General features: G+C 37.4%; 1 protein-coding gene across 1 annotated transcript in view; it reads left to right on the top strand.

Annotated features, from left to right (window-relative positions):
* The window catches only part of rims1a (regulating synaptic membrane exocytosis 1a), a 93,317-nt gene that overhangs the window by 56,816 nt on the left and 10,554 nt on the right, over positions 1-25,947 (top strand). The window contains exons 6-21 of the mRNA XM_026310024.1: positions 2,903-2,943; positions 3,487-3,600; positions 3,739-3,838; positions 7,751-7,874; positions 10,490-10,536; positions 13,390-13,505; positions 13,596-13,726; positions 14,561-14,732; positions 15,362-15,515; positions 15,807-15,863; positions 17,705-17,867; positions 18,437-18,541; positions 19,117-19,176; positions 21,041-21,118; positions 22,285-22,374; positions 24,166-24,249. Coding sequence (XP_026165809.1) covers positions 2,903-2,943; positions 3,487-3,600; positions 3,739-3,838; positions 7,751-7,874; positions 10,490-10,536; positions 13,390-13,505; positions 13,596-13,726; positions 14,561-14,732; positions 15,362-15,515; positions 15,807-15,863; positions 17,705-17,867; positions 18,437-18,541; positions 19,117-19,176; positions 21,041-21,118; positions 22,285-22,374; positions 24,166-24,249 — 1,636 coding nt within the window. The remainder of the gene's footprint in view (positions 1-2,902; positions 2,944-3,486; positions 3,601-3,738; positions 3,839-7,750; positions 7,875-10,489; positions 10,537-13,389; positions 13,506-13,595; positions 13,727-14,560; positions 14,733-15,361; positions 15,516-15,806; positions 15,864-17,704; positions 17,868-18,436; positions 18,542-19,116; positions 19,177-21,040; positions 21,119-22,284; positions 22,375-24,165; positions 24,250-25,947) is intronic.

Genomic DNA, 25,947 nt, shown 5'->3' with positions numbered 1-25,947 from the left:
CATGCCAGTATCCTCCCAAATGCAAACATACATTACAAACTCCTCAGAGAGGTAGGAAGGACGAAATAACACTAATTACACATGCAGATGTTTCACAGCTTTCACTTCGTAAATCCCTGTCTCAGAGTTTTTCAGCCCTTTCTTTTCTTGCCCTTAACCTTGACTGGCATCCACACCAGCAGCTGTGAGTTAGATTTATTTTTTTCCACACCAGAAATTTTTGAAATCCAGTTGTTGAGGTTCACTACTCAAAATTTATGGTAATTTTACAAAGGTAAACAAAAGGTGGCATCTCGTTTCTAGTTATAAAGTCTGGTCAGTGCTTCAGTCAGGGAAATGTTCCTAAATGCAGTGAAGAACAAGAAAATGTTAGCCTACACTCTCATCACATTCAGGCCTGGCTTCTGTACTGTAAGGAACTTCTGGAGACATTAATGATTTGCTCCCTTCCTTTAAAGAAATTTTCTGTTACCACTGTAGGAGGAAGCTATTTAGCTGGATATGCTCCAGTCGCCTTTTTCTCTTCTATTGTTGGATTTGGAAAAGCTAGCGAAAAAAGACACCACACTGCAGCTTCTTGAGGATGGGACTCATATTTTCATTCACTATTTGGATATCTGCATCTGCATTTATAGTGCAATCTAGAAATGTCATTAACCTTGCACCTTTGGCCAATTTGCTGAAAATCAACCTCCATGTTCCATGGTTACTCTGCTAGTTCTGGCATGGTCATGTATTTTGGTTTCAACTTACTAAAGAATTTGCTACCAAAACCTTTCAGGCTTCTTTTCTTCATCTTTGACAAAGGTTAATCTTGAGGTTTTTTGCTGGGATTTTCCACATGTTCTGCTATAACCCTAGTTATTTGCTTAATTGTAAATCACAAGTCAGTCACTTTTGTTGCAATGATCACTGTTGCACTCACTTTTCTATGTTGTTTCGTCTCTGCACTCTGTTTGTATAATATAAGATTTTAATACAAGATAATTAACTATAACTAACTATAACTATAATTAATATAGTTATTGTAAGATGTTACAATTTGGAATAATCAGATATCAGACTTTTTACATAGGACTGTACTCCATTTTACTGCACACTGTACATACACGCTCAAGTTAAAAACCTGAGAACTTGGTTTTCTATTGTCAGAGCACTTGCTTTAAGATTACATAATGTCACTATAAGTTGTCACAGCTCATTAACCTCATAGCCTCCTGACTCCTGGGAATGCTTGGCTCTGTTTTACTCTGTGTTGTCATAACAGTGTTGTTGAGGTCCTGCAACACCACCCCCAGCCCTACTGTACAGAGGAGGCTTGTGTGTGTGTTTTCAAACTAAAGCAGGAGATGGGGCTGAGACGTTAAAAATATTTAGTTTGATTGTCTGGGATCAGCACATCGTCACCTTCTTAAAATAATGGCCTAAGTCATTTTTTGACAAAAATGATTTTTTCAGTTTCAGCTCTGTGTCAGTTTTTTGGCTCTCCATGATACTAGCCACAGCCTCACTTGAACAGATCATGTGATTCTACATCTGTGGTATAATGGCCTATGTCAAGAGTGTGACTTAGGCTGTTTTATTTTGCCGAAGTCATGAGACAGAGTGACTTAGGTAATTTTATGAGCTTTTCAAGATGGCGGGCCACTTCAAAAAGAAAGAAATTCCACCTAGTTAGTGAAGTTATTGCCATAATACAAAACCCATTCCCCATTTTTGTGCTCTACTAGCATTTTCAAATGTTTGTGGTGCACACTTCCTCATGGTCTGTTACAGTAGTGGGAAAAAAAGTGCACTGTTTTGCCAAAGTCACTTACTCCAGAAGTAATTTGGCTCAGTTTCAGAATTGCATAAGTCACAAAGGTAGGTTCATAAATTGGCCTAAGTCATCTAATCATAATCATCATAATAATCCTTTTATCTTACATAATTGACTGACAGCATTATTTATGTCAGTAGTCATTTGATTAATCATTTTGTATGAAATTATTAATAAATATCATCTACTCTATATTTGGTTCACTTTTTTCCATTTTTTGAAAAACAGAAAAAAAAAAATGACTTAGGCCATCATTTTAAGAGGGTTTTATCAGGCTCCATCCACTGATGAAAAAAGAAGCGAGTGGGCCTTAAATCGATGTGGTGTTGTCAAAGTATTCCACTATTCCAAGGTCAAGAATGAAACTTCTAGAAAGAGTTTGCATAATTTAGTGACATTAAGCTATTATCTAAAGTTCATTTCTGCAGCATAAAATCTGGAAAATAAGAACTCCGACCACTGCTTTGGCAGTTAGATTTGTGTTTCATTTTTAGATAGTATTTTGTAAACATACACCTTGGCAATGGAAAGAAAAAATGCAAATGCATCCCTCTAGCCTATATACTTACATGTGCATAAACAACAAATAACATAAAGGCAAATATGCATAAATTTAAGGCTTTTCTGCACTAGATTCTCTAATAGATTTTGTATGTAGTGGGATGTCATAGATCGCAGTCTTTAGATGTACATCTCTGTATTATCCCTGGAGTAATTCCACAACATCTAATCTGTAAAATATCTGGGAGGGATTTAAAGTACTTTAAAAGGCTTAGCTTTGCTTGGTCTCTTCACTGCCTTGGTGGAATACTTTGAGACTGAGTCTGGCCACTGCGGTGATAAATTTCTAATTCCAGCGTAGGCTCGAATATTCAATAAACTTAACCCTCTACACTGTAAACCTTCTGAACAAACCCCAAATTTGGCCAAGCTGTGTATGAGGGGACTCTAGCTGGTATGTGCTGTGTATACAGTTTTTGCTGCATGTGTCAGTGTCTATTTGTGTGTATGTGTGTGTAGAAAAAAGGTCATAGTTTCTCCTACTACATCCACAGTGTCTGAGCTGTGTCTTTACTCTTGCAGGAGACTGGGAGTGCTACCCACATGACCCCACTGTATGGCATGTAAGTCATTATATGTTTTCCTGTAGCAACTTTTCCAATCAGCTTGAAGATTTTTTTTTTTTTTTTTTTGTATTTCAAAGATATGTGTATAAGGCTTTGATGCTGTTAGGAGCCAGTTGTTGTCATTATCATATTTCAGTTAATACTAGGTATCACTTCTTTTCTATTGGTTCTTGATGATGTTTGTGTTTCAACTTTTCCCAGGAAATACATAGCAGGCCACTGGTGTGTCACCAAACTTTTATGTTCGCTGGTGTAAAATTACTGTTGATTTGTTAAATCAGTTTGTGGAAAAGTAGAAAAATTCTAGCTGAACCGATGCAGCCTCCTGTGTCATCCAACTGTAATCAGTTGAAGGTAAATGCATGAGACAGGTGGCAGCAAAACATTCGCTAATGTATGCCAAGAAAAGTGATGCTAATTGTAGCAATCTTTCTTTGCTTACTTTTGCAAATCTAATCATTAGGAAGCAAAACCAGTTGTGTGCATTTGCATATCAGTCTTCTGTGTGTATCTGTTAATCTCTCTACTTCTTATCTGCAGCATCCTGTAACCTGGCAGCCATCTAAGGAAGGAGACCATCTCATTGGACGAATTACCCTCAGCAAGAGGACCGCTGCAATGCCTAAAGAAGCTGGTGCTTTGCTGGGGTTAAAGGTCAGAGTGGGGCTGATACACACACTAAACAAATATCGATGTGTGATATTATTTTACAAATGGTATTTAATTACCATTGTTGATCCCCTGAAATAATAAATTTGACACAAATCTCTCTCTCTCTCTCTTGCTTTCTAGGTTGTAGGAGGCAGAGTAACAGAATCAGGAAGATTAGGTGCCTTCATCACTAAAGTCAAGAAAGGAAGTCTGGCTGATGTGGTGGGACATCTCAGAGCAGGTAGCCTAAACTTTCACATCAGCCACTATTTGCATAACCTCACAGAGACTCGAGAAGTCATAATGATGGAAATATATGGCCTTTAAAAAAAACTGAAGTGTCTTGAAACAATTAGAGGTCTAATTACTCTCATCATACAACAGCAGATGGGTTGTGCCACTGTGTCTCTTTATGTCCATTTTAATCTAATTTAACTGTTGAACATTGGTGAAACATAATAGAGCAATTTAAGGCCAAGGCTCATAATACACATTTTTCTTAATGTTAACAAATGTCATGATACTAACAGAACAATTAATAGATTTATCCTACTAGGCGGCTATGTCTAGCCACAGAACTTGACTGTCCAAAATCTATTAATGAGATACACCGTTGCAAAGTTTATCTCATCTCATTTAATTCATTCCAGTCATCCATGTCTTGACTGCTGTTTCTGGTTTTGAGGACTCATTAACGAGTTTTGCTCGGTCTGTGGGAAAATTCAGTGTCAGTCAGTGTTGAAAGGCTGAAAATGTACTTTTGGAAAATTCCACACCATGTGGACGGCAATGCCTATAGTGGAGAATATAAAACCATGTCTCAGGTAGAGATGGCAAAAGTACTCACATTCTATACTTAAGTAGAAGTACAGATACTTGTGTGGTAAAAGTAGAAGTACTGACTCAACTCCTTTACTCAAGTAAAAGTAAGAAAGTACAGGGTCTGAAATGTACTTAAGTAAAAAAGTAAAAAGGTCTGATACACAATACATCTTTGGATAACTTCACAAAACTAAAAAAGTTCGACACAAAAAAATACTTCTTCTTTTATAACAACCTGCACAGTGCTGTACAGGGAACAAAACACAACGCATTCACCATGAATCATTCTTGGAATCGACAACATCAAGTTCTTTAAAATACGTCCATGGATGGGGAATGTCTTGCTTTTCTGAATCTGCTGCATATTCGCCATGTCGCACTGCAAGTTTTCCCTCTATCATAACCTGTACACTCACTCGATTTCCCTCTCTAGTTAGTTATGTCTTTTACATCGTGTCGTCATCCGTGGAGGTTAAAAACGAGCCTGTTTTGATCATGTGAGGAGTAGACAGTACAGATATTTGTGTTTAAATGTAGGGAGTAAAAGTAAAAAGTTGTCAGAAAAATAAATACTCAAGAAAAGTACAGATACCTGAAAAAATCTACTTAAGTACAGTAACGAAGTATTTGTACTTCGTCACTTCCCACCTCTGGTCACAGGACACATTTATTATATGAATTTCTAGAAAATAATGTTAACTTTACTCTGGAAACTACATGTAGGTATTCTTCTGTTTGTTTCCATTGTGGTTTGTATCTTGTGGTAGAAATTTCTTTAAGTTTGAGAGTTGCTAATTCTCAGAAAACAACCACAAGTGTGATGAATCATCTCAGGTTTAATCACGGGCCCGGAGAGGACGTCCTTGCAGAAAGTCCTCTCCCGTCTGTCTTAAAAGACCAGTTTATATACATTTTGACAAGAAAGGGGTGGACTAATCTTGAACAGACTCCACGTTTGTTCACACGTGACATCATGACGCAGCTCCTTGGGCCAGGTTGAGACATTTATTAATGCAGTTTTCCACAGGTGACTGTATGCTGCATTATCCGGAGTGTGCAGTGAATACAGTTTCCATGCGGGTGCAATAATCAGTGGGTGACTCACTCACCCCCCTTTTGTCCAGTATCATGAATCTGAAACCAGCAGACTCTTAGAGGAATTGCAGTCCGCACAGCTTCATCCAAGGTGTCCATCGTAGCGGTGAATTGTTGTGATCCCACTGGTGCTGTGTTGTGGGTCTGATGTGTCCCCATCGGAGTTTGACGAACCTGCAAAACATAACTTCTACTTTCTCACCCTACATTTCAATTTTACCTTCTTATTCTCCTCAACATCACTTCTCTAACTTTACCCTTAATTCTGCAGCAGTTTTTTCTTACTTCTATTTCTGCCTCCCTTTCTAAACTCTTGAAAAGAGTGCCAATTTATTTCTTCCTTCTTTGTTTTCCTTCTTTCACTTCCTCTTCTCCTTCTCAACAACATTCTATAACCACATTTTTAACCCATTTATCTACCATCATTTAGCACTGGGGCTGGTGCTTACACTTTCATTGGGCTTATAACACACACACAAGAGTTCTCATTCACACTGATCTTCCCATCTCATTGTATGGGAAATCTTATCAGACAAACACTAACTTTGGGTAACTTTCTTCAGCCAGGTAGTTTGTATGACACTTTCGGTCCGAGCAACGTACCCTTATTGTACACACATTGTGCATACAAGACACTGAAGGAGTCACCACAAAGCTTATAAAATTATCACCTCATTCATATGCCCAGTTCATGATATGGGACAAATTCTAAGGTGGTTCTTATAGACAATAATAGTTCACTTCTTATAATAACATCTTACTCCTCATAGACAATAGCATACTTCTCATTAACAATAGCTTACTTCTCATTTAACAACATTGTCGTATTTCTCATTAACAATAGCGTACTTCTCATTAACAATAGCTTACTTCTCATTAACGATAGCTTACTTCTCATTTAACAACATTGTCGTATTTCTCATTAACAATAGCGTACTTCTCATTTAACAGCTTAGTTCACATTAACAACATTATCGAACTTCTCATTAACAATCAGAGCTTACTTCTTCAGTACTGTCTTAATTTTTTCATGTTTGCCACGTACGGGTCATTTCCTTAATAAACCATATGGCTTCCCGAAGGAAGACTTACGTTTGTAATCCTCAGCCAGTGGGGTTTTCTCGTTGTTTCTTTTTTTTTTCTTCTTTTTTGTTTTTTGTTTTTTAGGATTATTTTTTCATCATCTGGCGTCTGTCCTCAGACACACTGGTCTCATTACCAGGAGGGATTACAAAGATCACGTGATTACCAAACACACACACCTAGGGTTTTTCATTTTGACGCAGACCAAAAACATAAATCAACACTTAACAGACATACACAAGAAATGATTCATAACACTTATTAAATGAATGGAGCATCCACTGTCCGCCACCCGTTCTGACCTCAGGCGGGATTCCAGCCCTCCGTTTGTCGGAGCGGAACTTTCCCTTCATTTTTAAATTTTACCACCGGTGGTTCCTTCGGTCGAGAACAGGCGCCGGTCAGTGGCCTGTCCATCCCATCCTCGTCGCCAAATTGTGGTAGAAATTTCTTTAAGTTTGAGAGTTGCTAATTCTCAGAAAACAACCACAAGTGTGATGAATCATCTCAGGTTTAATCACGGGCCCGGAGAGGACGTCCTTGCAGAAAGTCCTCTCCCGTCTGTTTTAAAAGACCAGTTTATATACATTTTGACAAGAAAGGGGTGGACTAATCTTGAACAGACTCCACGTTTGTTCAGGTACTATCTTCAGTCTTCTTACCATCAAAGAAACAAATTGTTGGCAGTTATTTACAACTTCCTACCCTAAAACACTAAACCAATAAAAGAGACAGAACCACATACCATGAAAGGGTCAAGCAAACATTCAACCCCCACATTGGTTTAAGTTAGTGACCATTTGCTCTGTTGTAAAATCCTCACATTCTTCCAGAAACCATATAGGAGCCCAAAGTATATATAATATAAAAATAAAATATAATGTAATGTTTGGACTGAGTCAACCTCCATTTCCCTTATTTTGCTGCCAGGTAGACTGTTTATCCTTGTTTTTTGTGTTTGCTTTCTTTTTTTTTTTTTTGTTGACTTGACGTGACATATGATATTTTAATCATGGGTTCAGCTACAAGAAATGTGTCTTTTTAAAACCTCCTGATAACCTGTTCAGTGCTCATGGCCAACTTGATGAACATAAAATGTGGTTGTTGCTCATGTAAAACAAACATAACAACCACAAACAATTGCCCATTTCAGGGGATGAAGTTTTGCAGTGGAACGGGAAGCTGTTACCAGGAGCGACCATGAAGGAGGTCTACAACATCATCCTGGAATCTCAAGCCGAGCCTCAAGTTGAGCTGGTTGTATCCCGGCCTATTGGGTAAGTCAGGAGTGAATCATATAGAGGTGCTGCCCACACTGTCAATACCATATTCTTATATTTGAGAAAAATACAACCCTCAGTCACCATTTTGAATTCTGCATTAAATTTAACCCTTACTTAACCAGGCAGTGTTGACTGAGGCCTGACCTCAGAGGAGACAAAAGACAGGGACACTGATTTGTATTCTGACTGTGACTGTGTTGACTGTAATATTAAAAGGAAAATAAAAATAATAAAAATAATGCTTACTAATGGGGGCTGCCAGGTATTGGGCAGGAGATTTCATTTTGTCTCATAGGTCCCCTTTGAAAAACCACTTGTGTTTATTTGTAGAATGGTATAATATTAATTATGATTGACCAAATAAAATCAGTTATTAAAGACGATATTTTTAGTTGACACTTTGTAAAAGCTCAAGCTAATCCCTTATCATGAACAAGTGTATGAATAAGTGAAATATATATTTCCTACTTATTGAAAGTGACTCATTTGAAAGAATATTTATTTTAATTTATGACTGTGTACTCTTAAATAACAAACACTGGTAGACATAGGCAAACAATAGTTTCTCTGAAACTACTCTGACCTATAAAGGAAAAGTCACTATTGCAGTTTATTGTTGCTGTAAATATAGTCCACACCAGCCTATTCAGTTCATTTATTTTGAATAAAGTAGACATATCAATTTCAAGTAAATGGTGGAATAGACTTCAGGAGTTTTTTAATCATTCCATACAGGCAGATGCAGAGTTTTGACCTCATAGCCTTAGTAATAATTATTTCTTCATCTAAGTATGTTTTCAACTGATCTGTATAGGCACATATTATGTAGGCTATATTAAAAAATGTCAGTTCATTATTTACCAGGTCTTTAATGTCAAAATTATATCTTAATCATTTCTTCCCAGTAATTAGTCAAGAATTACATTACTCTCTTCAGAGGACATTCAAGGAAAGTATAAGAAAATGATTGGGCAATAACACACACATTGATGTCATTAAATTTCTTTTTACACCTCTACAACAAATGTGCCACAGGGCAGAATAGTTTTCTGGGATCAGCAACAGTATAAAGTCTAAATTCCAATGTGCACTTTCCCATATTTCTAATATTCCACTAAGATTTGAAACTGCACTTTAGTTTTATCATGGAAAGACTAATCAAAGTATTCCTTATTAATGAGTGACATAGAACACTGACTATTAAGTCTAAAGTTGTGTTTCATTATTTTTAAGAACTGCTATGGTAAAACAAGCTAATTGGGATTAGATTGGACATACTGTATTTCACAATAAAATACTCACTGTTTCTTCAAAATATTCCAGCATTTGTTAAGATTTAACCTTATTTACTCTTTGATGGAAAAAAGTTGAATGTATAAATTTCTCTCCAAACACTCACGAAGGGTGTATAGAAAATATCAGTAAGTAATCTGCCCATTTTATCAGGAATCCTTAATCCTCTCATGCTTATGGAAACAGTTTTTGTTTTGCTGGTGCCATTTTGTATCCCTAAATGAACTAAACATAATCCTGGTGAGTAGGGATGCCAATTTGTGCAAACATTGGCTTTGTGGAAAATCCATGGAGTTCATCTCTGAATAAGCTATACTGAATATTCACTTTAAGGGGTGCACAATGGCAAAAGGAAAATGACCATTAATATAACATTTCTTTTGCAAGCTCTTTAGGCTGTGCAGTGTGTGTGATTCCTCTTTTTTAATCCTGGTAAAGTTTGAGGAATCCACCAGTCAATCCAGCAACTTTTAATTCTTTGGTTGGAAAGTTGGGACATTGAAAATCATAAATCAAGCAATATTTATTTTTAGTTCATTTACATGTTTTCTATTTTTGTTTTTGCATTGTGCTCCAGGCAGCCTAGGGTCCATGAAACACTTATCAGTTTGGTGTTTGTATATAAAATCAAAAGATGAAATATGAAAATTTGAAGTATTTCAGTGGGTTGGGAGATATATGCTTTCTTTCTGTGAGCAAGATGAGAAATCAGTTTTGTGTTTTTAAGTGCAAAACTCGAGTTAGGAGGTGGCTCCCTGGCTTGCTTCCAGTATTTATGCCAGGCGATTGCTAACCATGCCCCAACTCCATTTTATCTTGTACAGTTTCCTTGTGTGCTATCAAATACATCCTCCAAATCTGAAAATAGCGAACTTTTCTATTCTCTGCAGTGACAAATTACACTGATAAGTGTTACATTGATTACCCCAATTCTTTCATATTACATGAAGCTGGCACAGTGGATTCTAGTGTTTCCCATGGGATTCTTAGTTGTGCTGTGGACAGAATTGATCTACAGTTTGTATAAGACCTTATTGGAGCTCATTCCTATATTGTTTCAGGTTATAATTGGCCAGACAACATAGATGAGTCTGGGAAACACTGCAGTCATGAGAAGAGCTTGGCTCTACTCACTCTTTCACTTTGTTTCTCCATGTCTTTTCACCACATAACATTTTAATCTCAAAAAATGTTTAATGCTACTATAGTAATATGCATGTGTGACTGTGCAATAAGGACACTACTAACTGTTTAATCTAGCCAGATGTTAATAGTATAACACTGACTGCAACGTGTATTTGCTATTTTTCTTTCAGTGATATCCCAAGAATCCCCGACACGTCCCACCCTCCATTAGAATCTAGTAGGTATCTCATGTGGAACATCTTTGTATGATTGTATGACTGGATGTGTTTCTGTGTGGCTGAACATCTCTCTTATATATGCAGTTACATTTAATCTTCATTCACATGTTGGATATGTAAAAATACTTAGAATTACTAGAGAATACTACTAGAATACTAAGGAAAGAGGCTTGACCAAATGTTAGACACTTATGATGATGATGGTGATGATGATGATGAGGAGGAGGAGGAGGAGATGGACATGAATTTAAAGGAATGGTTCAGCATTTTGGGAAATTTGCTTGTGTGCTTCTTTTTCGGAGAGTTAGATGAGAAGATAAATGCTGCTGTCATTATCTGTACCTTAAGTATAGAGCTGGAGCCAAGAGGTGATTAGCCTAGCTTAGCATTAAATCTGAAAGCATTAAGAAAGGCAAGGCAGAGCAAGTTTATTTATATAGCACAATTCATACACAGAGTACTTCACAGTGCTTTACAGAAATAAAAGACAAGTTAAAAATACATAGGCAAGAATTAAAATAAAAAACAGTAAAATATTGATTATAAATAGAATAAAAAAATAATTTAGAATTAAATTAGAAGAGAATGACTGCAGATAAAACACTTTCATTTGTCATATGCAGAGCTAAAAAGAGTTTTTAGTTGGGACTTAAACATTGCCAGAGATGAGGCTTGTCTAACATCATCAGGAAGACTATTCCAGGTTTTAGCTGTATAAAACTGAAACGCTGCTTCTCCATGTTTAGTCCTGACTCTGGGCATGAGCAGAAGGCCTGTTCCTGATGGTCTCAGAGTCCGAGATGGTTCATATGGCATCAACATGTCAGAGACGTACTGTGGTGCTGAGCCATGAAGAGACTTATACACAAGCAGGGCTGTTTTAAAGTCTTTTCTCTGAGAGACAGGAAGCCAGTGCAGAGATCTGAGAACAGGAGTAATGTGGTTGTACTTCCTGGTTCTAGTCAGGACCCGAGCAGCAGCGTTCTGAATGTTCTTGCAGCTGCCTTACAGGTCGTTTTGAGAGCCCCGTGAGCAGTTACAGTAATCTAACCTGCTGGAGATGAATGCATGAATGAGTCTTTCCAAGTCTGGTTTAGACATGATCTCTTTGATTCTGGCAATGTTTTTGAGATGGTAAAATGCTGCTGATGAAATTGATTTAATGTGGCTGTTAAAGTTCAGTTATGGGTCCATGATTACCACTAGATTTCCAACCTGATTTTTAGATTTTACAGAAAGAGACTTGAGGTGACACTTTCTCTTTGTTTCTGTGCCCCAGAGATGATTACTTCAGTCTTTTCTCAATAGAAACCTAGCCTGTTTCTGTCCAAAGTAAAACAATGACTACAAGCACCTAATAAAATGCACAATAACACTTTGTTCTCTTGTTTATTTAAGTCATACAGAAAAGGAGCTAGAGTATATGTAGGAATGGTTTGAAAATTGACAACAGCCAATAGACACCTATACAAAGGACCCATGCTCATCAACCTTAAAAAAATTCTCAAATTTTTATATAAACTGTGCCAAACATGACACAATTTGTATGTTACCTTGTTTTTGTTTGGTAAGAGATTTAACTTGATTATTAATTTTATGACTTATGACTTTTATGTCATTAAATGTGGCCCTTGCTCTTCTTAAAGAAAGACTTTTGGATTTAAAGTAGGACAGAAACTAATTAGTCATCCTGACAAGTTAGCTATGAAATAGTCTGTGCTCTTTTTATGTCACATTTTCCAGGTAAATGAACCCTTAATATTGGGTATTACACAGATATGATCACACTTCTCATTTTATCACCTTTTCTCAAGTTTTTCACTTGACTTTTTGCCTCTGCTGAAATAAAGCTGATATTCTCTTCTTGGGATTTTAAATCTTGTGCACTGTTTGAAAACACTACCCTTTCATTATGTTTGGGATGAAGACATCCACTAAAATAAACTGCTGTAAAAATATATCACATAAATATTTTGAGACGCATTGTTAGTTTTTGTGCAGCATCAGATTTTATTTTTTTCTAACAATTTTTTCTTTTGTTATAAAACTCCATATAAAAAACAGAAACTAAACTTTCTATGCACATGCCTGTGTAAAGGGTTAATGGGGCCACTTGGTTGTCAACAGTAAAAATCACAAATTTTACTTCTTCCCAACAGGGGTAACCACCAACCATCAAGAATGCATGATTATATAGTGTCATGGCTGTGCAGTCAAAAAATGTCATTATAGTGGCAGTCCATGGGGCAAAAACATCCACAAACGGTAAATTAGTCAGAAAAAATTAAAATCTGATGCTGCACAAAAAACTGACAATGCATCAAAATCAGTGAGGTTACTAATCTTTGACATGTCCAAGACTGTGATAAAAGCTAAAAAAAAAATCCAGTCCACAATCACTTTTTATATTGAAAATAAGTCATTTTGTGTTTTTTTCCCCCAAATCTATGATCGCTTACAAAACTGGCATTTAAAGAGTTGAAATCCTGGAATTTTTTTTTAACATTTAGTAGTTTTGATCACAACTGAAGCTGATTAACAGATTTATGCAAAAAAGTTGAAAAGAATGTTTATCTACCTATATAGTTTTACAGCAGTTTATTTTAGTGGATGTTTTCATCCCAAACATAATGAAAGGGTAGTGAATTTGCCCACAGTGCATTACTGACCTATGAAAAATTTCTAAATCATATTTCCAAAATTTATGTCAAATTAAGCTTTGTCACCAAAAATCATTCCGTTTGCTGAAATACAGTTAAAGTTATGGCCAAATTAAGAGTGAAAAATGACCCTTGGTGGATGAAAACATCCTGAACAGCACATGAGGGTTAACTTGTTTTTTGTCTTTATAGCAGGTTCCAGTTCTTTTGAGTCCCAGAAGATGGAGAGACCATCCCTAAATGTCCTATCTCCCTCCAGTCCTGGAATGCTCCAAGATGCGCCACAGTTAATGCCAGGGCAACTCTCAGTGAGTGTGTGCACTCGTGAATGTGTCGGTCTTCTCGTGGTTTAATATGAAGATGCAGCATCAGATTAGTTTTTATGCTTTTTTGCTCAGGTGAAGCTTTGGTATGACAAAGTGGGTCACCAGCTAATAGTCAATGTGCTGCAGGCTGTAGAGCTTCCTCTTCGACCTGATGGGCGGCCTAGGAGCCCCTACGTCAAAATGTACTTCCTCCCTGACCGCAGGTACTCTAACCAGCCCTTCATGAAACACACCCACACAATAACCACGTGTTTCTTCTGCTTCTACATAGTATAAAAACTACTCAAATGCACCACCTTTGACATCACCAACAGGTTTCTGAAGTCTGGACTTAATGCCTGATGCCGTAAAAGTCAAATTTGGGCAAATGAGGCATAAGGTAGTTTGAGGCAATCAAGACACAGCTGGTTAAGACATTGACGGTGCTCCTTAGGTAGTACAGCTGAGTCAAAAAGTTGCCATCCTTTTACTTTGAAATGGCAAAAATTGTAACCCAGAGAATTTTTTCAATTTTAATGCACATTCAGCTACTGAAAATGTTCCTTCATCACAAGTTATTCAAAGTTAAAAATTTAATATATATGGGGTGATGCAAACTTTGCCACTGATTATTTCTTGACCTTGTTTTTTACTCCTGATAATAGCTGGTACATTTGTACTAGCTGAATGTGCATTCATTTTGATGAAAAAAATCTTTAGTTTACTCTTTTGCCATTTCAAAGTAAGGGGGTACTCAACTGTATTTTTGCTTCTGCAGTACTGTGTAAAATACTTGGCACATTTGCAAATACTGTATGTACCAGTTTAGTGGCTTTAGAGAGTATTCAGATCCCTTCATTCACACTTTTCTGTGTGGTAGATTTACAGTAAACTTCACCGGATGTCACTTGTGTATGCATTCCAACTTACATACCTAAAGGTCAAATAAGGTGTGTAAATGTAGATTTATCATGCTTGTGGTTTAGCTTCTCGGATTCTTTTAACCATCTGATGAACAATGAAAGTTTGGAAGTAATTGGCTGCATTGTTTAACATAGTGACAAGAGCAAACGAAGGACAAAAGCAGTGAAGAAGACCTGCGAGCCCAAGTGGAACCAGACATTCGTCTACACTCATGTGCATCGCAGGGATTTCCGTAACCACATGCTGGAGCTGACTGTGTGGGACCAGCCCAGGTCACCAGAGGAGGACAGCACCTTTATGGGAGAGGTGCCACGCATACACACACATACAAGGAAGGGTCATGTCCTTTCTAGTTTCTTGCACTGTAGTCTATTGTTTATTTATTCTTGAGATGCCCTGTAATAGTTAGTGTGACTATGGGTCACAGTGGTCAACTTGGTGATTTACCTGCATTTATTATGTGCACTGTATGCTCAACTAGCAATATGGCTTATTGTTGTTTAATGACATCATTCAGTTTATTTCTAAGGGACCATCCACAATATTAAGCATATATGACCAAAGCTAGCCTAAAAACCTCCACAGTCCCTCGGCAGATCACAGAAACACACAGAGACAGAACTGGACTTAGCAAACAAACCAGCAAACATGACACAAAGTTACACACAGGTTTACATTGCATTACACCACCCCACAAGTCAGCAAAAGTGTATGATAACCACTGGAAAATAATTTAATTACCATGTTATATTATAATACCACGTATCATTTTCTGTTTTTCTTTTATAAACTAGATGATGTTGGATGCAGAATTAATTCACAAATCACAAAACACAAAACACATCAGTTCTGTCATATGCACCTTTAATAGTGTGTCGAAGAAACAGTAAGTAACAGCAAAATATTTATTTACTATGTGGATGTGACTTGAACAGATCCTTATAGAGCTGGAGACGGCCTTACTGGATGACAAGCCTCACTGGTATCCACTCCAAACCCATGATGTCTCATCCATACCACTGCCCCGACCATCCCCATACCTGCCCCGGCGACACACACACACAGACATCCCTGGAAAGAAGTTGCAGCGTAAGTCTGAGAGTGTGGGTGTGTGTCTGTGAATGCACCTAATTGTCTATATTCATGTATAAGGTCTTTCATATCTTTTGTGCAAGAGTGTGCATGCATGCATCACTGTGTACTGTAAGAGAGAAAAGGTTGTATATATTTTACTGTAAGAAAAGTAGAACATGTTTGTCAATGTAAATGTATGTTTTTGCTACCCTTCCCTAATACTACATTTGTGCCTGAATGTGTGCATGTGAATATATGTGTGTTGTCTATACATATCTATGTTTGTATGTCTCTATGACTGTTTAGGTTCTCAGCGTGTTACAGAGCCTGAATTTGATGAGAGTACAGCAGTAGTGTCTAAAGGTGGGTGGGGACTGTTTCTTAGTATTCCTTGCAGTATTTCCTGAAGCTTGGATATTTATTTGTGGTGTTGTTTTGCTGGTTGCTTTGGTGGATCAGCAGGAAGTGGTAGCATTCATTAATACCAGAGTTAAGCATCATGTTTCATTTTTGCATGGAATATGTTTTGTGCTGCCCCATACAGAACAAGCAATAGGCAAATTCTAAACACATATGACATATTCTTGAAACTACACTGAAACAGAAATCAATATTAAACATAAAAATAGATTGCAACAAATATGACAATATGACAGGTCACCACAAATAAACCAGTTTATGGGAAATAGATCTTTGTAGACTACATGTTAGCATTGGGTGGAAACCTTCCAGGCTCCATGATCCAGTCAGGCATTGTTCTGCCTTAGATGAGCTCTGAAATGGGTCTCATCTTGGAAGACATTCATTTCCAAAACATTAACAAACTAAAAGATGAGGCACTACCAGATATGTTGAAACACAGTTTTTTTGTTTGTGAATGTATTAGTATACAACTGTATACTGTAAAAGTCTGACTGTCCTTGTATATTAGTGTTTGACTGGCACATACAAGGCTATTATATGAATTAGATTATATACCATAATAAAATAAATAAAATGTGAGTTAATAAGCATCAGTGTTCAGTGGTGGAAGTGCCATTTCTTTCTGATGTCCAAAATGTGATATGTGGATTATATATCTGACAGTATAGCTCTATATTTATGTTTTAATTTCCATGCATGTTAGAAATAAACAAACCTTGGTAAGGCCTTTTTAAAGTAAATCTAATGGCCCACTGTTAGCTTTGAGGTGCTCCTCTCTTAGAAATGAAGCCAGTGGCCTTGGGACCACAACAAAGCCTGACACAGTTGCAAAAGTCCTTTCAAGGCTGATCAGTCTCTTCATTTATATTTTTATCTTCAAAATGTTCTGATACACCAACCAAGTAAGAAAAAGTTTTAAACTACTTTTTAAAAATACAAGACACAGCAAAAAACAGCTATTTGCAGTTTCATGGGTCATCTTTTAATAGTTTATTCTCCAAACAGATAGTTGTAGTTGCCACACAATAGACCACGTCTGGTGGTACATGTGCCTGACTCCTGACTAACATTTCAACATGATGAGTATGTACATGGCTACTATTATAATTTTAACATACTGTATCTTGTGAAGTAGCAGACCTCTAGCATCATTTATAATGTATATGTTTTAAGGTAAGGTTCTCAGGCTATTAGCATAATTTTAAATGTTGTGGTGTGGTTAAGGCAACAAATTTAGATAAATAAACTACTTCATGTAGACTGTAGCTAATGTGTAGTTTGATAGTGAATGTAGTAGATGATGAAACTGTACTGATAGAGATGACTGCAAATATTTTCTCATTTTGACTGTATTAACCAAGAATCTTCATCTATTAGCAAGTTTTTGTTACTCAGTGGTCCACATATCAGTTTGGATATTCATAGTTATCCCATATGATCATATTAACACACCAGGAAGTTCCCTGCAGGTCACTGCACAGGAATTATTTTTAAATGTGGGGCTTGTAGAAATAGTTTGAGTTGTGTTGCTTATTGATGAAACTGAGTTAAGTTGAGCTAAAAATAATGTATTTTGTGTGTATTTAGTGATACTGTTATCCAGCTCGCAAACTCAGAGTTTGGGGTGTAGTTTAGTTTTGTCTCTTTTATTTCCCATGATGTCTTTATTCGTGTTTGATGTTAGTATTTCTGTGCACTCATTCACATTTAAGTTTATTTACACTTATGATTGTGTGTATATATGTGTGTGCACATGCATGACCCGCATTCCCACCCAGCAGCAGATGGGCGTGGGAGGGAGAGGCAACGGGAATCAACGTCTACTCTAGAAGTGCCGGAGCAGCAGAGGGTACCCACCCACCACATACGTTCCCGCTCAGTTTCTCCACACCGCGAGGAGCAAGGTCGCATCCGGTCACGACCACCCAATGTTCCTGCCCAGAGGTCAGTGCTGGTTGGAGACCAGATTTAATTTAAAGGGGAGACGTTAGACATTAATCAGTTTGAGTATGAAACACTCATACCATTGAAGCTTCAAAAATTTACTGTACAAATTTTGCATGAAGAGTGGATACTATAGTCAGCTTTATGGTGTTTGGAATGAATTCCAAATGGCATAAGATTATGCACATTTCACTTTTCTATTGCTTTGGACTTTTAGACTCTTGTAACCAGCTGTTTGAAAGAATTTGGATGGAATGGCAAAACTGTCATTAACTACTTATTAAATGTTAGTCTTATAGGGGGGGCAGCATGGTGACCAGCATGACACTGGTAACTTATATTAAATTAAAAGCAACATGGTTGACAAAGAGGAGGAATGAGAGAGTTTTGTTGGAAGGCAGCAAACTGAGTCCATCTACTAATGAAATGTCTGATGCAGAACACACAGTCCTGCCAGCTCTGCTTTTACTGGCTGAGCCCTGCCAGGAGTGTGCTGCACTACCACCTGACCGCTGACCTTTCTTTCTTTCTTTTTCTCCTTTCTTTCTTTGTTTCCTTCTTTCTTTCAGGAGTCTGGATGATGAGCTTTCTCATAGTCGACGTTCTCGTTCCCCGACTCGTTACTATGATGCTGCTAGAGGTCGCCAGCAGGAGGAAGAGTACCTGGATGACAGGTGTGTCTGTGTGCTAGCACTGCTATATCCAAATAAAACAAATGTCATCATCAGAGTTGTCCTCACTGTTTTTTCATTACAGTCAAACTTTTTTTTCACAATTTTTACACTTATGTGTTATTAGTTGCATAGTATTTTTTGTGCATAACCATGTCTGCTGTAGCGATTCTTTCATCTGTAAGTGTGAATACTTGTCATAAGCATTGCTAAAACCTTTATCAAAAGAGGTAAATTCTTCTCTATACTGGTAACAAATATTTCCCAGTTTTGTTTTTCTGACTTTGATTTTACCATATTTCTCTTTTTCTTGGCTTTGTTTTCTCTTGGCCTCGAAGTTTGGTGCAGTAGCTCTTCATTGATTGTCATATTGTATAAAGTGACTTTAGAGCAGTGTTTAGACAAAAAGGCTTTGGTTGCAAAAATCTGTGGCATTTCAGCAAACTGGCATTTAATGCGTGTGTCATGTGTGTATAGCAATCAACGACAGCTTCTCTTTCCTATTCACCCTCTGCTCTCCTGGTTTTTTGACTGTTGTTTATTTCCTCATGTGTCATCCATCCCCATGGTAACCACAGTGAGATCATCATGATCCATCAGTCAATGCGAGGCAAAAGTGCTGAGTGCCTCCACACCAGGTAAACTAGCCAGTCATGATTTTATTTGAGTTTTGGGTCTGGATCGGCTGTAGTTTTACGTGCATAGTATTTTTTCAGACTGTCTCTCTATGAAACTTTTTTTTTAAAAGGTTAAACCCATCACTAAAGATACAGATGAAAGAGATGAGAGTGACAGTAACAAAATATTCTACTGAAATCAAAGCAGTTTTACTTTGCTGTAAAAATAAGTGTCAGAAGAATAAATTGTATGTCATTTAAAATGTGTATAGACCATAATACTGACATAATGTTACTTCCAGAAAAAAACAGCAACAAAAAACAAAGCCAAATTAATTAATTCAGGTAAATTGTGGACTGGCAATGGCTTACAGTTTTGACATTGTCAATAAATCCCATGAAAACACTAAAAATGTAACTATTCATCTAACTATACTGTTTGACTCCCCTACCCTGTCTGTGGGTCACAGGCTTGCCAAATCTTTTTCTACTGCAAGTGTAAATCTTGAACAGCTGGTGAGGTATATGCAGTTTTTGGATACTTACAATACAACAATACTTGTTAGAAGGATACATTCACTGCTGGTTTTGCATTTTTATGGGATTTGTTGACACTAAGGCTTATTAGTCAGAGACATACACCTAAACTCAGTTAGGTTTTTGGTCAAATGGATTATCTGGAAAGAAACAGGAGAAAGAAGGGTTTACTTGTTTTTAAATAATGTAAATGTTCCACAAGAGACGTTTAATAAGCAGATCAGCTGGAGAAAAAGTAGCTTAAGAGTGGATTTAAGTTAACTGTTTGTTCAGGTGTACTACTACCTCTGATCCACAAGAGGACAGTATAGGACTGTGCCTGCATTCAAGCTGTGCTTGATTTTCAGCAGGTTGCTATTTTAAAACCAGGCCTAACAGTTTGACTTGTAAGAGCTAGAATCAGCACAAAATGCCTGTTCTGGTACTCTATCATGGAAGGAACCACAAATATTCACTCTTGGCTCTAGTACAACAACTCCAGGCAGTGATTCTCTACCTCGTCTGTGTTTGCTACTTGTTTAAAGAGATTGACAGGTCTTGCCTCTGCACTCTGTTCCCATATGTTGATATAGTTTGACATATCAATACATTAAACATGTATGCATCACATGTACTCTGGCCACCTACACATGGAATTTTGGGATTTATTATTGAGTACAGCCAGAGAGGTAAGTGGTACTCTTGAGAACACATCTGTATGTGTTATTAAAGGCAGGTAAAGTTTCTCCTTATACAACCATATACCTCAAACAGAAACATAAGCTGGTGGTGTGCTGTGATAGAGTCTGGTCACGGACCTATGTTGCAATCTCTATTGCCAAATGGTTTCTCTCTGCAACCCACTGTCAAATAAAGGCCAAATGCCAAAAAATTAATCCAATTCCATATAGGCTGGTAAGACTCAATACTCACGGATGTGTTTGAAAGAGGACAATGTTTTTTGTGTGTCAAAAGAGACAAGAGCTGGCTTTTGATACTTGTAAATACTTAGAAACTTAGCCAGTGATTTTTGCAACAAATACACACTGTAGAAACATTTTAAGGAACAATTCTATTGTTTATTTATTTAAAATTGAGAAGAAATAATCGAGAGGGCCCAACCATGAAATGTAACTTGCTTTCATATCTTAAAGGAAAAATCAATGAAACCACCTGATATCTTTTAACAAACTTAAAATCTTCCAATACATTTAGTAACATATTAGGAAGTACATAAAATCACTGGTTAAGTGTTTTTATTTTGCCCTTGTCTGTTGTCCAAACACTCCTATGCACTTATCTTTTTCACTTCTTCCACCTATTCCTTCAATTTTCCTACTTCTGTTTGGTGCATGCATGCTAACATCAGGAGATCTGCTAGGCACAGTAATATACTGCCACATAAGATGCCGCTTTTGTTCAACGGTACCCACAAACGTGCAGTCAGGTAAGTCTACAGATCAGGGTTTAGCATGCTTTAAATCAACTGTGTATTTTTTCGAGGTGTTTTCATTCTGTTCTGTTTGATTTTGCTTTTCTGTTTGAAATATTTGTTCAAATTTTACTGACAGGAACACAGGACTCTCCTGGATAATGTCATATCCCTAGAATATGAAAATAACTTTGACTTGCACTTTGTAGCAGTCTGTTTTCTCAACAGTATAATCTCTAGCTTGTGAAGTACAATATATGGGATCCAAATGCCCAAAATAGCATGTCCCCTCTTTGAAACTCTGTATCATCTCCTCTTAGCTTCCTCCTGGCTGCATCACATAGCCTCACTAGAATCCATTTGCACTGGACAAGCCAACAAGCGCTTCACTTGAAGCACACTGAAGCTTGTAGACATTTTAGGGTGCCAGTATGGATTTTTCTCAACCAACAGAGAAACAGTTATTGATGTAGTTGTATTTTAAACTTATTAATATTTCATTTTGGATATTTGGAAGTTGTACATTGGTATGGTATAGATGTCACAGAAGCTTGCAGTCTTCATAGGCCTGTGGACTTCCTGTTATGTGAGTATTTTTAACAGCAGCAGGGCCTTTTTAGATTAGTTTCAGTCTCAGCTCTCTTTATTCGGTTTCATTTGCCAATGCATGCTGTTTTTCTTGCAACTAGTTTCACACTTTGTGCATGTTAAAAGATAAGGTCTGTGATTGGGTCACAAATGGGCATGATCGTTCCATAATACGCTGTGCTCAAATGTTCACAGATGAAGTGGCCATTAGGTAAGACGCACACACATGCACACAGATTATCAATAATGGATAAACTTTTGAGTGTAAGCTGTCCAGGTTAGGGGAAAAGTGCAGAGAACCTTCCATCCGTTGCAGATACAATCAGGTTTTCTACTGTGTTCCATCTCCACGATAACCATAACAACTTACAGACTCTCCCATCCTTATGCCAGCCAGCCAATCATGGGTTAGTTCTCAGACTAGCATTATATTTTGGGAATCTAACCACATTTTCTTTTAAAATATATATATTTTTTGTTTGTCCATGTTTTTTTTTCTCTTTGTTTTTGTTTCTGTCCTCTCCTTTTGTCTCTTTTTCCTCCCCTCCTCCTTTTCCTCCATTGGATGGCATGTTGTGCTGTGATTCCTCTAGTGATCTCCAGCCTTCTCTGGACAGGGTTAGAAGCGCTAGTGCCAACTGTCTGACTCCAGACAATCCTGTCCATTCACCAGAGACTGAAAGGTACCAGCCTCTGTATCCACAACCTCTCGTGTAGTCCTCTTCTAGTTACTTGTTCTCAACATTTCCTGCTTTTCTTTGTAGTCTTGTTTCCTCTCCAAATAGTTCTTCACTAATTAAGCTTCACCCCCTGCTGGATTTATTCACACACCTGCTGCACACTACTCTGTTGTCCCACCCAGCAGCTCCTATGATTTGCCAGTTGTATATAAGGTGCAGTGATTTTTGAAAAATGGTCTGACTAGATTGTCTACAAGTGTCCTTTTATTTGAAGTTGCCTAATTTTAGAAACTAATTTGCTTATTGAAATATCAGACACTAGAGATGCACTGTTCTACCATTTTAAATATGTACCTTGGTTAAACATTCAGGTGGTAACAATGTGTTAGAAGTGTCTAACACAGCAAACCATGATTATCACTAGTGTCAAAGGGTACCATGAAAACAAAAGAATGCTGTTATTTTCATTAGCAGTTTATTATACAGCTTTTAGCTGTATAAACCACAAGGGAGCACCTTTTTAGCAAAGACACAACAAAACTAACTTACTCAAAGTTTGGATTCAATAAGGTCTTACAGACAGGGAGCCAGGTCATAAATTCTGACTGTGAAAAAAACCCCATCAAATTTAATTCATTATTTTAGTAGTCCTTAAAAAGTGCTGTTTACGCTATTTACAGTGGTTAATTTATTGGTTCTGGAGCTGTCAACACAAAAGAAATCAAAACAGATATCAACATGTGAGTAGGTAAACAACAGGTTTAAGAGAGGCAGGAAGTGTAATTAATGCAATTTCAACTGTCAGACTCCAGCAACTGTAGCTATAATACTGGGTGTGAATAAATCCAAGACAATAGTGGTTTGAGCAATTTCTGCTTATAAGCAATAATAGTAGTATGTTAGAATAGTTTGATCATATAGTGTTTTCCATCCTGTAATACTATGAGCACTTGGGAGCGTAATTGTCACCTTATCACAGAATTTGTGCAGCAGTTACATGTGTTACCAAATGCCCTGAGTAGTGTAGATGAAACATAAAACACACTTTATTCCACAGCTTCACACAGTCCAGGCCCCAGCACACCAGAGTTTTTAGACACCTATGTCAGCTTCACTCCTTAAAACAAACATAACCATTTCCACTGTCACAAAAATCTTTATTGAGACTGAGGTATGAGATATCAACAGGCCTGCTTCTGATTTCTGGTGACAGCATTATTTGGTCAATCATTATCCACAGGGTTATTAGAATACCTTGAAGGACAGGTTGCAATTTTTTTGAGTAAGTCTTAATACAATGCTGACATCATATATTATAAGAGTCGTGGGTCACTGTAGTTATTCATCCTGTCAGTACAACTCATGAAGTAATAGCTCTATAGTGTGACTACACTGTAAAAGATGAGGAACAGTGGGTATCTTCATCCTGGATGTCCTGTGTAGCTTTATTGTTGGCATTTTGTTCTGGCAACAAATCTACAATTATGTGACTGTATTGTTGAGTGTTTCCAACTTGAAAAGAAAACACAAAAAGGGATTTTATGTTGGCTGGATGTGGAAATAAATCATTGTTTCCCAATAAGTTTGCTACCTTAACATAATAAGGTGGTGATATATCAGTCTTGTGTTTACAGCTTGTTCCACAGTGGCCAACAAAATACCTGCATCCATTGAAGGCACAATGAGACTTTGGCAGCTTTGCACACCTAAAAATGGAATAGCATGGCTTTCTGATTTTGTAATGGCTTGCAATTCTGGTCATATGGGTGATATGTTTTATATGTGTACACATAGAAAAGCTTTGTCACATTCCCTGCCTCGGAGACGTCCAGCAAGTCCCAGGATTCTTATTCAACATGCTTCCCCTGAAGATGACAGGTACCCTTTTGTGGACCTCAACCACTTCCTCCTAGAGCTTGACTTATGCCTTAAAATGTGATGCCATTACCCTGAAGTCTTTTGTGGAATTGTAGCAAATGTAGAAAGGCATTTTTGACTACTTTTGGTAATAGTGGTTTGAGCAATTTATGAGTAAATGAGTATGAGTAAGGGCCATACTCTCTTGACTGAAGTCCTTTCGGTTGAGTCGCCTCTTATTGGGTTGAGGCAGATGTCAAGCTCTATTTTTTAATTTGCACCTAACAATCTTTCCGAAGAGCACTGATTTACCTGTAGCTAGTAATGAGTTTGCAACCTCAACTTTTTCAGCTTTCCCTATTCTGATGATGTAGTGCATGGCTTTATCTTGTATCAAACAAAACCATCCTTATTCCAGCAGAAAGATGGTTGATGCCTTTAAAGAAATGTTCAGTTTATTGGGGAATCCACTTATTCACTTTTCCTGCAGAGAGTTAGATAAGAAGAACCGTACATCTGTCATATTTTTCAGTAAAATGTAAAGCTATAGAAGGAGACAGCTCAGCGTGAACACTTAAAATAGGAAGTAAAAACTGAGGTAAAAGATATAACATGTTAATGAGCTTTAGAGGTGGTGGTAGGGAAATGTTGTTCCCTGAAACAAAGCCGGGTTAGCTGTGCCCCCCCTAACTCAAGCCTTTATGCTATGTTATACTAATGTCTTTTGTCTGATGCTTCACATTTGAAGGACAGATATCAGTGGTATATATTGTAACTCTCAGCAAGAAAGTGAATGATTATTTTCCAAAACGATAAGCACCTGCTCCAAACTTTGCTCTGAATCTTCTTGAAACCAGTCGCAGTTGCAAAGACAGGGATTCACTTTATTTCACCAAATACAAGATAGAATCATACATTTTTTTTTTCACTTTTTGCAGTTGAGCTCCCTATTGTAAAGTGTGTGGTGATAACTGAGCTGGACACAGTGAGAGTGAATGTAATATGCAATGTACAACTTGTCATAGTCTTAATGTCTCCCACATACATAGGCAAGTTGTACTTTGTGTTGTTATTTCTCACTCACATTGTGTAAAGGGTTGCTTGTTTGGCTTTTAATTTGTGGGTGGTGTTTTCCTGGTTCGTAGTTAGATGCCTTGAGTTTTTTACGACAGGCTATGGTTGTGGTTGTTGTTGTCATAGTGTTGTCCTGTTTCTTTTCTTCCTCCTTCCTTCATGGTTTTTAGTGCCTGATTCGTGCTCTCTTGAACTTATGGTAGTTTCTTCTGATAATGGTGTGAAATCCTGCCTTGTTGCGTTTGCTTCCTGCAGTCTTTCCAAGTGTACGTTCTGTTCTCGGAATTTGCATCTACAGCTTCTTTGTGCTCACCTTTGCCTCCCAGTCTTTGATAAGTCTCTCCCAGCAATGACTTATTCATGGTATTTGTAATTTGTGTGTGTATGTGTGTGTGTTTGTGTGTTTGTATGGGGTGTGATGCATCTATCATCCTTATCATTTTTTTGTCCATGAATCGAGAATTTGGATGCTACTTCCAGCTCAAGAGACTTTAATTTACCTCGGTACAAAGAGGTACACACTCTTATGTGCGCACATACATACGTCTGTGCACACCCATGCAGGCGCATTTACAGGTTAAGCATGAGTGTATGACACCCCTCATTCACATCATCATCATAACATCCATCAGAGCATGCCTGTTT

This window comes from Mastacembelus armatus, chromosome 15 (genome assembly GCF_900324485.2).
Source record: "Mastacembelus armatus chromosome 15, fMasArm1.2, whole genome shotgun sequence".
Taxonomy (NCBI): Eukaryota; Metazoa; Chordata; class Actinopteri; order Synbranchiformes; family Mastacembelidae; genus Mastacembelus; species Mastacembelus armatus.
This window is presented reverse-complemented; position numbering and strand designations above follow the sequence as displayed.